The 14,713-nt window shown below is 35.1% G+C and overlaps 1 protein-coding gene across 1 annotated transcript; it reads left to right on the top strand.

Annotated features, from left to right (window-relative positions):
• Nucleotides 1-1,748: 1,748 nt before the first annotated feature.
• On the top strand, nt 1,749-14,403 carry LOC113052513 (aquaporin-9-like). The gene is made up of 6 exons (XM_026216924.1): nt 1,749-1,850; nt 3,197-3,323; nt 7,086-7,223; nt 9,212-9,330; nt 10,974-11,191; nt 13,988-14,403. Exons 1-6 carry the CDS (start codon nt 1,749-1,751, stop codon nt 14,151-14,153), a joined length of 870 nt encoding a protein of 289 aa, XP_026072709.1. The 3' UTR covers nt 14,154-14,403.
• The last annotated feature ends 310 nt before the right edge of the window (nt 14,404-14,713 follow it).

The raw sequence follows: 14,713 nt of genomic DNA, 5'->3' as shown, positions 1-14,713 counted from the left end.
AAAAACATCTAAGATTATGTCGCCGATAAATAAAGCCAATAATCGCCTTTACACTTCCACCGAGGAGCGTTTGAAACGTTTACCATAACTTGCATGTAGTTTGAAACATTACAAATGTAAGTAAAATCCTAAGCATTATTTTTTTATGCAACCATCATAATGTTAACCTCTCAGTCCTGTGATAAAATATGTTGTTGTTCACACTATCCTGCTATTAAAAAAATAAACATGTTTCTCTCTCTGTCTGTCTGTCTGAATGAATGAATATTAAATAATTCATTTGGTAAATTAAAAATTAAATTAAAAACTCTAACTGACTTTAGTGAACTGTCTAAATGAACTTGAACACATTTAGGTGCTCTGTATGATGACATGCAAAGGCAAGACTTGCAGTCCAAAAAGTTTTATGTCATGCACACTTAAATTGGCTACTTAGGCCTACTATAAAACATTTTAATGGGTAGGCTGCGTGATAGCAGATATCAAGTGTGCCATGCTAGGGCTGAGGGGTTGTTAAGATGATGAAGGGGATGGGGTGTTATAATTTGTTAGAACCCACTGGGGTGCTTTTTCTCCATCAGCACATCCCCCTCATTTCACAGCACTGACAGTGTCTGCCTCACATCAAAGAAGACACCACAGAACAAGTGACAGTGATTAATGCAAACAAAACATACCGCTACCATCCCATCGCTTCTTATTTCCAGTCTGTACCGACAGTCACGGGACACCACCGTCAAACTCTGGCCATCTTTGGGAAACTGTTATATAATTAGTCAAATAGCTCTGCCAAGTGGACAAATATACGTATTACAAGTTTAAGTTCTGCTGCAATTGTGCCTCTTCGAACGAGAACTGGAAATTTGGACATCTGAAAAAAAAAAAAACATTTTAAATTAAATTCCATTGATTAGCAAACATTTAAACTAAACATATAAAATAGGTTGTATTTAGAGAATAAATAAACCAAGACCTTGTATTTAATTGTTGTTGTTGTTTTGCACGAGTTCAGCCAACGTGTTGTGTGCGTATCTACTGTGTATTGTTCATTGTGTAGGTCTACTGGGTATTGTATATGGAGGCCAATTTAAAAAAAATATATTTTTATAATTTCATTTAAAAAAAAAAACGCGGTCTAGAAACTTACAGAACGCAAGAAACCTCACAAGTAAAGATTATATATTCTGAGAAAGTATAGAAGCTATTAAAATGAAAAGTAATATTTTGCATTTTCTTCACCTTTTATCTTTTTTGAAAGCTCCACAAACCGCAAAATTAATTAATAAAGTGAATAGTTTTTTAATGAATAACATTTTGCATATTGTATTTTAGATTAGCTAGATCTTTTTTGCGTTATATTGTAGAAATGTAAAAATGTAATCAACTTACTGCAACAACTCTTCTGTTAATAAATGTAATACTAATTAAAATACGAAAAAAAAAAAGATTAGGTGATTTTAACAAAGTCTAATATTTCAAACATAGCTTCTATAGTGTTACATTTTGCAAACATGGGCTACGTAATGATATTTTCTATAGTTGCTCTGACTGTTTTTCTCAGCATGAAGAGGATGGATGAAGTGTGAGCAAAGAGGAAGCACCAACCTGTCATGTCAGTGTTTAATGACATCTGAGTAGCAGGAGGGGCGGGGAAGGTTAAAGCCTAAAACACTTAAACTCCAGCGAGATCAGCCCTTCAACTATCTGTCCGGACATCATCACATCTCGTCTCAGCTGTCGGGGAAAGTATGGAGCTCGAAAACATTAGAAATTTGAGGGAGAGATGCAGCGTGAGGCGGGACATCGTCAGAGAGTTTCTGGCGGAATTACTGGGGACATTCGTATTGATAGTAAGTCTTTTGGCTGTCGGGACTTCAGGACCAAGTAAACTGAGATTAACAATGTTATTATTGTAAATGCATTAGAGTTATGATGGATATTGCAAGTTTACTGGACTGTTTTGTGACAAATTTTTGTTTTAATAATGAATCAGTCTGTCAACTTATTTAATTCTTATCACATGTTTGGTGTTGAGGTTGATATTCTTTCATTTTAAGGAGGCTCTTAAACATTTTATAAACGCGTGACCACATATTGTAATAATAGCTTTATGAGACCACATAATGATTTAGCCCAGTGCTTCCCAAACCTGTCCTGGAGTCCCCCCTGCCCTGCACCTTTTGTATGTCTCCCATCTAACACCTGATAGTAGAGACTGCAAGAACTGAACTGGGTGTGTCTGATAGGGAGACATACAAAATGTGCAGTGCTGGGGTGCCTCCAGGAAAGGTTTGAAAACCACTGCTTCTAGTGATGTAAAAAGTGTCTCTTATTTATGCGTTTTATTGAACAGTTCTAATGGCTATTTAATTGCATATGGCTATATGTAGTGAAGGGTTTTATTTCAGTAACTACAAAGTTTTAGTTTAATTAGGTTAACGCTCCATTTCTCTGGAAGGGTTTTTTTTTTTTATCTTAGTTTTAAGCACCTGATTCAAAACAGTTTTTTTTTTTTTTTGGCAAGTATGTTCTCCAAAATACTATTCCAATAATGATATTTTTTGCTATAGCTCTTGTGTAAACCAGCGAACACAATAAAACCACACTGACACACGTTCAGGCTAGGGTTAACTATAAAATAAAGAAATCGTCCTGTCCTTAAGAATGTGTTTATTTTTATTTTTTTCATGAACATCACATGCTGTCACATGATTGATAAATGTTATACATTCATTTTTTAATGTTTGTATTGTACTTTGTATTGTATATTTTGCAGTTTAGTGAATTGTTTTGTGTTTCATAATTGTTTTAATGTCAGGTTTGACAACTTATCCAATATAGAGTGAAGAAAAGTACATTTTACTTTAAAAATGTAGTACCTGAAGATTTGAGTAATATCGCAATCTTTGACTTCAATTATTTAATTTAGATAGTAAAACATGAAATACAATTATGCTTTTGTATTCTACTGGTGTTAATTGCATGATAAGATTCTGATTCAGCATGACAGATTTGATTGCTTTGGGTTGCCGCCCTGACCATAATGGGCTGAGTTTTTGAACAAACTGTCCTACTAATTAGTTTTGAATAAGTGCTCCACAACAAGAGTGCTTTTCTTATCTGTATGGCAGTAGCTTTTTTCCCCTACTAATTGTCTACCTAAATTGTCTTCTCTCTGCCCATTTCCTGTTTGCAGCTCTTTGGTTGTGGTTCAGTGGCCCAGACTATTCTCAGCAGAGAAAAACAAGGAGAAAATCTCACCATCCACTTTGGCTTTACTCTAGGGGTGATGCTGGCCGTGTATATGGCGGGAGGAGTGTCAGGTAACTGGTCACACTGGCAAATAGAGAAGTCTAGAAAACACTTATGTATATGTAACATGTACATATATCACATAAACCTAAAATGTACCTGATTGTCACACTAAGAAATTTTTTTTTAGTTGTGTGCTCAGTTTTCTTAAAATGAGCTAAAACATCATAAATCTTTAGTTTTTTATTCAGTTGTCATTCGCACTCAATTTAATTATATTAAAGGAAATTACAATTGTAAAATGTTAACTTAAACCACTGAAGTTAAGTTGGGCCTACATCACTTACGTTGCATTGACTGAAACTGAGCAGTAGATTTCTAGTTCCCAGCATGTTTTACATAGGGATAGACCAGGGGAATAAATGTTGAAATTAAGTGCAGTTTAATGTGTTTATGGTAAAGGGAAAGACATATTAAAGTTTGTTGTTCAGTTATTTTTGACATTTAAAAGAGTTTATGTTAATGTTGATTTTTGAGGTTACCATTATGGTGAAATAGTCTTTGTGTTTAGGCTACATGAGCTGTAACTGTGCTAATGTCATGAGAACATTTTTAATCAATCATTACTTGCATGCTACAAAAATTTTACTTTGCATGTGAACAAGTATTATGTTGGCTCTTACATTCTCATAAGAATAAATAGGAGAATTAAAAGAAAAAATGAAAGAATTCAGTGATCATGTGATTTAAATATTGTCTCTATTGTCAGCAGTTCTACCCTTCACGATCAAATGATCACAGAACATTTACGTGCATGTATAACAGCTATTGACAACCTAAGCACAAGCTCTACTCTTCACCACAATGGTAACCAAACCAACACTCTTTTAAACAGGCCTTTCCATTTTCATAATAATGCAGTAAACTAACGCAACTCTGCATGAAGGCACCATTTTTGAACAGCAACAACACTGGTCTGATCAAAAAGAGTGAATTATGTTCAGGAAACATTCACTGAATATGTCAAATGAAATTGGTGTGATCTCATTAAATTAGCATGAATTTTACTCATCAGTACATTTAACTGAATTTAAATTCCAATAAATCAGTTTAAATGCATGGAAATGTGTGTCATCATTTTATTAAGTTAAACCAACAAGCAATTTTTTTGAGTGCACTTACCTATATTCTGCTATAAAAAATAATGCACAACAATTTAAATTGAACTTTTAAATGATGAATGCATGAAAATACATTCAATAAAGAAAAGGCATTAGCCTGGGACAGCTGAGTTCAAAGGATGTTCCCATTTCAAAGGTTATATTTAGCTATCCATCAGGGCTGTTTTCACTGTTGCTTGTGATCATTGATCATGATCAACAAAACATGCAATGTTCAATCTACACACAAGTCATCTACTTGCCATATGTAACATTACAATATCCATGATCTAATAAAAATTACACAAACAGCCCAGTTTATTGCAGTTTATGTGCATTTATTCTCTCAAGAAATTTGGCCACAGGAGTAAAATGTCTAATGAGGTAGGAAAAGCCTTTCATGCAGTAATAAGCCTTAGAAAGCTGGATCAAACATACCACATACAGAGTATTCCTTCTTGACCTTTGACCCTAACGAGAGAGAGTGAAAGGTGGATTTGCTTCAGTGCTTAACAGACTTATGCTTTCGTATAAATGATAGGATTAATGAGCAACATAATAGAGAGTGGAAGTCTTGTGCTTACTGTATTTGATGTGCTCATTCAATAATACACTGCAGAGATGGACAGGGGGAGGAGGAAATGAGAGGTCAATTACATGCTCTTAAATCTTGCATAAGGCTTGGTGTCAGGTGGAGGCGTGTGTTGAGTTTGATAAACCAGATTGGGCATGTATGTCTGGCCTTCATTAAGACAATTCCTTAAGGATTATGTTGAGGTGAAGCTTTTATTATAATGTCTTATAATAGTGCAGATGATTCTTGGAATTTCTTTAAAAGCTTACCATTGAAGTTGGCTTGCATTAACACAGTGGGACACATGACTGTACCGTTATCATCTCCATGTAAACTACGAAACTGCAAATTTGCAAAAAAAAAAGTGATGTAATACGCGTACATATTACGTCTCAGTCTATGAATATGTGTGCAGGCAAATAGTGTTTCCTCATCATATGCTGCCAGCAGTTCCTTCCTCTCACTGTGTCACAAGGGGAGACAGAGCCATATATAAATGTATGTATTTGATGTTAAATATAGAGTTCTGCAGTAAAAGTCATCTAAAGGGTGCATTTGTGCATGAATAAGTTGGTTAGCCCAGCAGCCCACATGACTGTGATAATCTTACATGCTGTGATGATGACTACAGTATTGAACTTATAAGCTTTTCTGAAGCATGCGTCCCAGGTGGAAGTCAGGTATTAGCACTGGTCTGTCATTATCAAAGGGGTAGTTTACCAAAAATTGAACACAAAAGAATATATTTTCAATAACCAAACAGTTGATGGTAGCCGTTGACTTCCGTAGTTTTTTTTTTCTTCCATTTTTTTTCTTTCATTTATTTACTTATAAAACACAAATGAACACAACAAGAGTTGGCCACTGTGATGCACAAAAGAATAAAGGTAAAATAAATAAGAATAATAATAAAAAAAAATAAAAAATACACTAAACATTAGTTAAAATGAGACCAAGAATTATAATGAATTAAATGCAAGAGTAGAAAGATAATACTGTAACTTAGATTTAAAATCATATACAGAAGATCCAGATCTCACACATAAGGGAAAACTGTTCAATAGCCTAGGACCGGCCACTGCAAATGCACGGTCAACTTTCAACTTCAATCTTGATCTTGGACATGACAGAGTAATACTGTCTGAGGATCGCAAACATCTGGCAGACCTGTTTACATTTACAAGATTTGACAAATAAGAAGGTGCCAGAACATTTAAGGACTTAAAAACAAACAGCTACATTTTAAATTCAACTCTATAACGCACTGGCATCCAATTAAGAGACATTAAAATTTGGACTAATGTGTTCTCATTTACAAACCCCTGTTAAAAATCTGGCTAAACCATTTGAAGCAGTGACATGGAGGATTGGGGTAGTTCAATATACAAGTTACAATAGTCCAAACGTGATAAAACAACAGCATGTATGACTCTCTCAAAATCTTTAAAAGATAAAAACAATTCAACTTTTGGCAGACGTTTAAGATGGAAAAAACATGAACACATTTAAAATTTGGTTTTCCTTTACCCACAGAGGGTCCAAAGACATTTGCTTCCATCTTTTCCTCATTTAAATGAGAAATATTTTTAGACATCAAGATCTTACATCAGCAAAGTGTGCAAGAAATGTTTATAAACCATTCTTGTCATTGTGTTAAAGGCCAGTGTTTTCCATTCTGAAGAGGAGTGTGTAGCGGGGTCAGAGATAGTTCTGCAGGCCTGAATGCTTGCCGAGATACTCCTAAGCCATGCAGTGATGTCTGAGGACTTAGCCAGATTATGTCAGACCCAATTCCCATTGATTACCTCAACTAGTTTTTGTAGCCAGTGTTTATGAGGAACACTCTGGATTAAGAGAGGGAAAGTGAGAGTGTACTTATATAGCAATTAGAGAAAGCACATCATAACTGTGAGATGAATGACACAGTGTGCTCTTTTGATTCCAGTAGATGATCTGTACTACAAAAAAACCTCAGCATGCTTTTATGCAAACCTCAGTCAATACAAAATCATCATACACAAATGGACCACTAAAACCAATACAGACACTTTGCTGTAATCAAAAGTTTGCAGTCTCTCAACTCTTGCATCTTATTGCAGGTGGACATGTAAACCCAGCTGTTTCTCTGGCTATGGTTGTCTTGGGGAAACTCCCATTAAAGAAATTTCCTGTCTATGTCGTAGCCCAATTTCTAGGTGCCTTTCTGGGGTCTTGTGCTGTCTTCTGTCTGTACTATGGTAAGTTTTCACTTCACTTCTATTTTTTGGCTTCATGTTATTGGCTCATCTTACACCTAAGGCAGACTTCTTAAAAGCACTGGCCACAGTGATTGGATTGAATGAGCTCATTCTCATTAATAATTTGGTGAAAAACTCAGAAACTGATGACACATTTATTTTTACTGTCATTCACAACTCCAAGTTGACGCATGTACCTCACATTTCATGACATTGGTTCAGTTTTGCTTTCTAATGTGATATCATTTTTTTCAGTGCAACCTGTGTGGTTAACATATTAACTTTTTTTTTTTGTGATTTTAGGCATGACATTAGGCATGCACACAATATATAGAGACGCACAACTCCATCTAATTGTAATTTTTTTTTTTTTTTTTTTTTAGCTGAAAAGCTGTTAGGATGTTGAAGTACAGTTGCATTTCAATTAATTAGAATGTTGTGGAAAAGTATATGCATTTCAGTAATTCAACTTAATTGTTAAACTCTTGTATTAAATAAATTAAATGCACAAATGCACTTTGGTTTTGGTTTTTTAATTGTGAAGATGGCTCACATTTAACAAAAACCCACCAATTCACATCTCAACAAATTAGAATATGGTGACATGCCAATCAGCTAATTAACTCAAAACGCCTGCAAAGATTTCCTGAGCCTTCAAAATGGTCTCTCAGTTTGGTTCAGGCTACACAATCATGGGGAAGTCCACTGATCTGACAGTTGTCCCGAAGACAATCATTGAAACCCCTTTCACCAGGAGGGCAAGCCACAAACATTCATTGCCAAAGAAGCTGGCTGTTCACAGATTGCTGTATCCAAGCATGTTAACAGAAAGTTGAGTGGAAGGAAAAAGTGTGGAAGAAGAAGATGCACAACAAACCGAGAGAACCGCAGCCTTATGAGGATTGTCATGAAAAATCGATTGAAGAATTTGAGTGAACTTCACAAGGAATGGACTGAGGCTGGGGTCAAGGCATACAGATGTGTCAATGAATTTGGCTACAGTTGTTGTATTCCTCTAGTTAAGCCACTCCTGAACCACAGACAATATCAGAGGCGTCTTACCTGGGCTAAGGAGAAGAAGAACTGGACTGTTTCCCAGTGGTTCAAAGTTTTCAGATGGGAGCAAGTTTTGTATTTCATTTGGAAATCAAGATCCTAGAGTCTGGAGGAAGGGTGGAGAAGCTCACAGCACAAGTTGCTTGAAGTCCAGAGTAAAGTTTCTACAGTCTGTGATGATTTGGGGTGCAATGTCATCTGCTGGTGTTGGTCCATTGTGTTTTTTGAGTCACTGCACACGTTTACCAATACATTTTGGAGCACTTCATGCTTTCTTCTGCTGACCAGCTTTTTGAAGATGCTGATTTCAATTTCCATTAGGATCTTGCATCTGCCCACACTGCCAAAAGAACCAAAAGTTGGTTAAATGCCCATTGTGTTGGTGTGCTTGACTGGTCAGCAAACTCACCAGACCTGAACCCGTATTGTCAAAAGGAAAATGAGAAACAAGAGACCAAAAAATGCAGATGAACTGAAGGCCACTGTCAAAGAAACCTGGGCTTCCATACCACCTCAGCAGTGCCACAAACTGATCACCTCCATGCCACGCTGAACTGAGGTAGTAATTAAAGAAAAGAAGCCCCTACCAGGTATTGAGTACATGTACAGTAAATGAACGTACTTTCCAGAAGGCCAACAATTCAGAATTTTTATTTATTGGTCTTATGAAGTATTCTAATTTGTTGGGTTTGGTGGACTTTTGTTGAATGTGAGCAAAGTCATCACAATTAAAAGAACCAAAGACTTAAACTACTTCAGTCTGTGTGCACTGAATTTCACAATCCACAATTTGAGTTGAATTAGTGAAATAAATTAACTTTTCCACGACATTCTAATCTATTGAGATGCACCTGTATAACTAATATTCTGTCCTTTGAAGCAACTCATTTCAATGTTTTCTGCATAAAATACCTAAAAAAAAAAATCCATAGGTGCCTTCGCAAATTTTGCTGACGGAAAACGGATTGTAATTGGTGAAAATGCCACAGCAGGTATCTTTGCCTCATATCCACGTGAAGATCTTTCATTGTTAAATGGATTGATTGATCAGGTGAGTAATTCATATTTTTAAATATCACAATCTCACTAGTGATTATGCAATAAAATTAAACAACACTCCACTGTTAAAGTTGATATGATTTATTTGGGGTCGTAACGTACTTTGGTTAAAATTCCTCACTTGTTGTGTAAAACAAAACTGTTTTACCATGTCAAAAACAGCTCTGTTCACAGCGACCCGTCTAGGTGCATGTCTCTTTAAATGCTGCTGAGCTAAATTAAGGGTTTTGTTAAATTTTTTTATGTCTATTTTAAAGTCAACCCAAAATGATATAGGAAAAGGGCAATAGAAAAATAAATGTTCAATATCTTCAATTGATATATTACAAAAGGTACATTTATCATTAACTCTATGAATATCTCCTAGCAACTGCATTTACACCTACTTTATTATAAAAAAAATATTTGTATGGTATGGCATGATATACATTGAGGTTTAAGACATTTAGATTTACATGGAGGATTGGATCTGACATTAAAAGATTTTCTTACAAAATTGTTATTAAAACATTTGTAAAAAAAAAAAAAAAAAAAAAGGAGAGATCATTTACACAAAGTTGGGAATTTTGCACGGTTTTGTACAGTTGTAAAGCAGGTTTACAATTAATATAGGGAACCAAATCTCCATGTAAAAAATCTTAGTAGGATCTCACATTTAGACTGATTTAAATTCAATGCAGAGAATTTTAAAAAGTTATTACTGATATTCAAAGCCAGATGTATGTCATCAGTCTTTTATTTGTCTTTCATGAATTGCAATACCTTTGAAGCGGTGTTGATTTATCATATTTATCATATTACTTCAAATCTGAGATACGACACAGAAAAGGAATGCAGAGATTTTTAATAAATAAATTGCTCAATCCAAAACTATATTGTTTAATGGCAAACAAGTTGAAGATTAGTCAATAGGCTGTCAATTCATTAAATCGTTTCCTCACAAAAGCTGTTTATTCAGCATAGTGAAGCCTCTCCTCCATTGACATCCATTTAAAAAAAAAAAAAAAAGGCCTCTGGTCTCGTTCCCTGCATACTGCCAAAGCGTAAATGTTAGCATTAGCTATTATGCTTTTTCTGGATGAAGGTTGCAGGCTTGCCTTCCAGTGGTTTTGGTACAACAGTTTGAGGGTGGAAATATGCAAATACGGGACAGTCTGTCAGCGGTCATGGGCACAGCCTGAACAATATGTCATACTGCTCAGAAAAAAATTAAATGCATAATAATTGAGACTGTTTAGGTTTTTTGGGGGATTCAAAAAAGAGAAGTGAATAGATTATCAGCATTTTAGGGTGGTTGTGTCCACAAACTGCTAAGACACATTTATATGCAAACACCATGTAAAAATGAATTTGCATCCGATGTCCCCGTGCTTTGGCTTATAGACTGTTGTGTTTTAAGAGGGAAATTAAAAGGAGGAAACCGTAAATATAAATCATAAGCATATAAATCTCTGGTGGACAAATTTGAGAGCCTATCTCAACAATAGAAAATAGCTAGTTAGTAAGAATTTTAACTAAATATAACTTTACATTTCTCAATCTGACTTTATTATTTAGACATTTCTCTTACAATTTAATTTCTAACTCTGAGGTAAAACAAGCTTCCATAAGAGAATATTTTTCATATATTTACAGGTGATTGGTACAGGTGCCCTGGTCCTTTGTATTTTAGCTATTGTAGATAACAAGAATATTGGGGCCCCTAAAGGAATGGAGCCACTGGTTATTGGTCTGAGCATCCTGGCTATTGGAGTGTCCATGGCGCTGAACTGTGGCTATCCCATCAACCCTGCCAGAGATTTGGGACCTCGTCTCTTCACTGCTATGGCAGGATGGGGACTAGATGTGTTCAGGTACAGAACATATATTTTTTTATTGTTTGTTCAGATTTTTCTGCTTCTTCCGTTATCTGTATTATTGCTTATGCTGTAACAGGAAGGTTTTTTCAGAGGGTTTGTATAATAAGACAATGCTTCTAGAACTGTTACCCTGTATCTATGTGTCAAAAGTGTCAACCAGCATGTGAGAGACAGAAGCACACCACCAACTAACATACCTTTTGAAACTCTTAAATGCAAAGGCCTTACACCATTCTTCTGACGGAGCAAATTCATTTTTGAATTAATTTGTGTATCTCCTGCATATTGGACCAATTTTTTAAATTTACGTGAAGCAGTCTGAATTCTCCTTGCATGAATATTCAGGTTGGCACAACCAAAGACAGGATGTGTTTTATTCTTATTAAAGGAAAAAAAAAAGTTGTCTTTTACTAAACTCTGTTTCTAGCTCTCACAATTATCTACATTTGAGAGATTTTATTGCTACTCTTCAACAGCGAAAATAGTCAGAGTTTGTGCACAGTTCTGATTAAGCGTTGAATAAAATAACTGCCTAACATATGCAATACAATACCACTGTTTAGAATCACACGCCAGCAGTGAAAACCCTCCAAAACACTGTAGCCTTTGACTTAATGATCCATAGCTGGCATATTCCAGTTTTGCATTACTGTGGTGTATTACATCTATACATTCTGATTGGTCAGTTGGTCATTCAGATGTCAAATATTATTGTATATTTTGTTATTCAGCCCTTTACTTTTTTTGCCTTCACTTTACAGCTACAGACACAGTTTGACGTCAAGGAAGAGCTAATCACATATCAGTAGCCAACATAAGGAAATGTTTGATCTGTCTGCTCAATTTTTCTTCCAACTTGAAAACAGATTAGGGGTCACCTAAGGGCAAATGGCTCTGGTGTTATAAGTGCAACAGACAAGCATTTACATATAAACATGAAGATTGAAGATTACATGAAGTGTACATGTACATGAAGATTACTTAAGTTCAGTCCAACAAAGTGTCTGCATGCAGTGGCAATACATTTGTTTACACTTTCCTTTGCCAACCTGTTTGTAGAGAAGTTTCAAGGAGAGAGAGCCACTGTATTCTCAGTAGCCTATAAAAGGATCAAGGGATTGAGGGAGGGAAAGAGTGCTACGGGGAGCACTAGAGTGACACACTATCACAAATAACAATAAATGTATTCATGTCTGTAAAGCTAGACACCAACACTGTTTACATCGTCCACCAGTCTGACAGCTAAACAACACTTCAGCTCAAGATACACCTGTGATATAAAGGCACATTCCTAACCACTCTTTTTTGTAACAATCATGGTTGTCCTGTCTGCTTGTGTGTCCTGAATTAGATTGAAAATACAATTCATATACTTACTCAGTTCCAAATGTGAATTGAGGTTGTAATATTACTTCACAGAAATATTTTTTTCCCATTAAAGGGATAGTTCACTCAAAAATTTTATTTTCTGCTTACTACCAGGGCATCCAAGATGTAGGTGACATTGTTTCTTCAGTAGAACACAAACTGAGATTTTTTTTGTCAAACCTTGCAGTCTATCACTCTTATAATGTATGCCACCTGTCTCTCAAGTGGACCAGTGACACTCTGTCTGTAATCTCAATGTCAATAGTCCACTTGAGAGAATGCTGGCGGAAATGCACTTATAAGTCTGCGATCCACCATTTAGCAAGAAGAAGAAGAAGAAGATGCCTCACGTGCCTGTGGCTGAGAAAACGCACAACAGGACACACTAAGGAGAGTTCTAACAGTTCAGACATTGTGTGAAAAAAAGAGGTAAAAAATGATATAAATACTATTCAGGTTCTTGCACGGACCAATTGTTTCGTATCTTTACACATCAATGTATGTTTTTTTTTTTTGTTTTTTTTTTTTTTTATGATTTAGCCATGATTCCCATCCACTTACTTTATAAGAGTGATAGACTACAAGGGTTTGAATAAAAAAATCTTTACTTGTGTTCTACTGAAGAAACAAAGTCAACTACACCTTGGATGCCCTGGGGTAAACAGATAAACATCACATTTTCATTTTTGGGTGAACTATCCCTTTTAATAAACATTAGATATACATTCTCAAGTACATGGACAATTTGTGCAATATTTGGTCACTTAAAACAGTTAAACATGTCTGAATGTCATTGCATGAAATGGAAAATATCAAAAAGAGTGGCATCTGAATCTTTGTAAATAAAACTTTTACTGAGCAATAATGCATTCAATTAATCAAAAGTGACAACCACATTTGATTTCTGAAGGGACATGCAACACTGAAGACTGGAGTAATGCCGGTTGAAAACCCAGTTTTGCCATCACAGGAATAAATTGTGTAGAAAATTATTAACAAAAAATATATATTTAAAAAAAATGCAATAATATGTAACATATTTCTTTCTTACTGTATTTATAATGAAATAAATGCAACCTTGGTGAGGATGAGTGATGTTAAAAAAAACTTTAAAATAGTAGCGTGTGTGTTTGTGTGTGTGTATGCATATTTAAAGCAACAAACAAGCAAAAACAACTAAAAAGTGATCTGTTCTTGCCCATTTGGTTGTTGTGATAGACTAATTAAAGTTTTACGAAACTTGTGTGACCGTCTTGAATTTCAGTAAATTCCTCTTCCTGTTGTTCCAGTTCGAACTCTGAGTTACCATGCTCTGTGTGTGGTTAATTCGATTCTAACTGAAAATTTTCTTTAGAATACTTACATTCAGAATTTTGCCCAGTCCTGACTTTATTCTCATCTGTGCCATGCATGTGTCTTCAGGGCTGGAAATTATTGGTGGTGGGTTCCAGTGGTCGGGCCGATGATGGGTGGTGTGGTTGGGGCAGTGATCTACTTCCTGATGATTGAGCTGCACCACCCCGAGCCTGAGAAGAACCTTGAAGATGACAACAGCATCAAAGATAATGAATTGAACACCGTAAACTAGGAGAGAGAAAGTATGGGATCTTTTCCTTCACCATAGGCCTCAAATAAAAAGCACTGCTATTTCTACGTTTCCTTTTATTTCTACTTTGCTTTCTGTCTTTTCTACTAGATCTCTTTTCTGAGTCTTTCGCAAAGTAATTTCATGAAACCAAGCAGCTATGAAAGACAGCAAGCGTTAATTATCCATAATTCTAGCTTGCTCTTAAAAAGTTTAATTATAGAAAATGTCCAAAGATCACCAACAACACTTACGAAAGGAAAATATATTTACCAATATATTTCTTAAAATATATTATGATATATTGTAATATATTATTTTCCCTTTTTATTTTCTAATATATTATATATTTGAATACATTGAATAATATATTGATGATACATATATTATATAATATATTGCAAAATATACAAATGATTGTCACTTTCAATATATTGCAAAATATTGGATAAAAAAATATCCCATATATAAGAATATATGCCTAATATATTACATTATATTTTCCAATACTGCAATATATTTTTGTTTCATAAGGGAACACAAACAATCAGGTATTAAATGTA

This window comes from Carassius auratus, chromosome 32, assembly GCF_003368295.1.
Source record: "Carassius auratus strain Wakin chromosome 32, ASM336829v1, whole genome shotgun sequence".
Classification (NCBI taxonomy): Eukaryota; Metazoa; Chordata; class Actinopteri; order Cypriniformes; family Cyprinidae; genus Carassius; species Carassius auratus.
The sequence above is the reverse complement of the archived record's forward strand: the minus strand, read 5'-3'. Positions and strand labels throughout refer to the sequence as shown.

Bases quoted from the DNA above. Each gene is read 5' to 3' on its own strand.
- LOC113052513 (XM_026216924.1), top strand. From the start codon at position 1,749: ATGGAGCTCGAAAACATTAGAAATTTGAGGGAGAGATGCAGCGTGAGG. The intron at 9,331-10,973 runs GTGAGTAATTCA...ATATATTTACAG, and splicing joins TAAATGGATTGATTGATCAG to GTGATTGGTACAGGTGCCCT. The intron at 11,192-13,987 runs GTACAGAACATA...ATGTGTCTTCAG, and splicing joins TGGGGACTAGATGTGTTCAG to GGCTGGAAATTATTGGTGGT.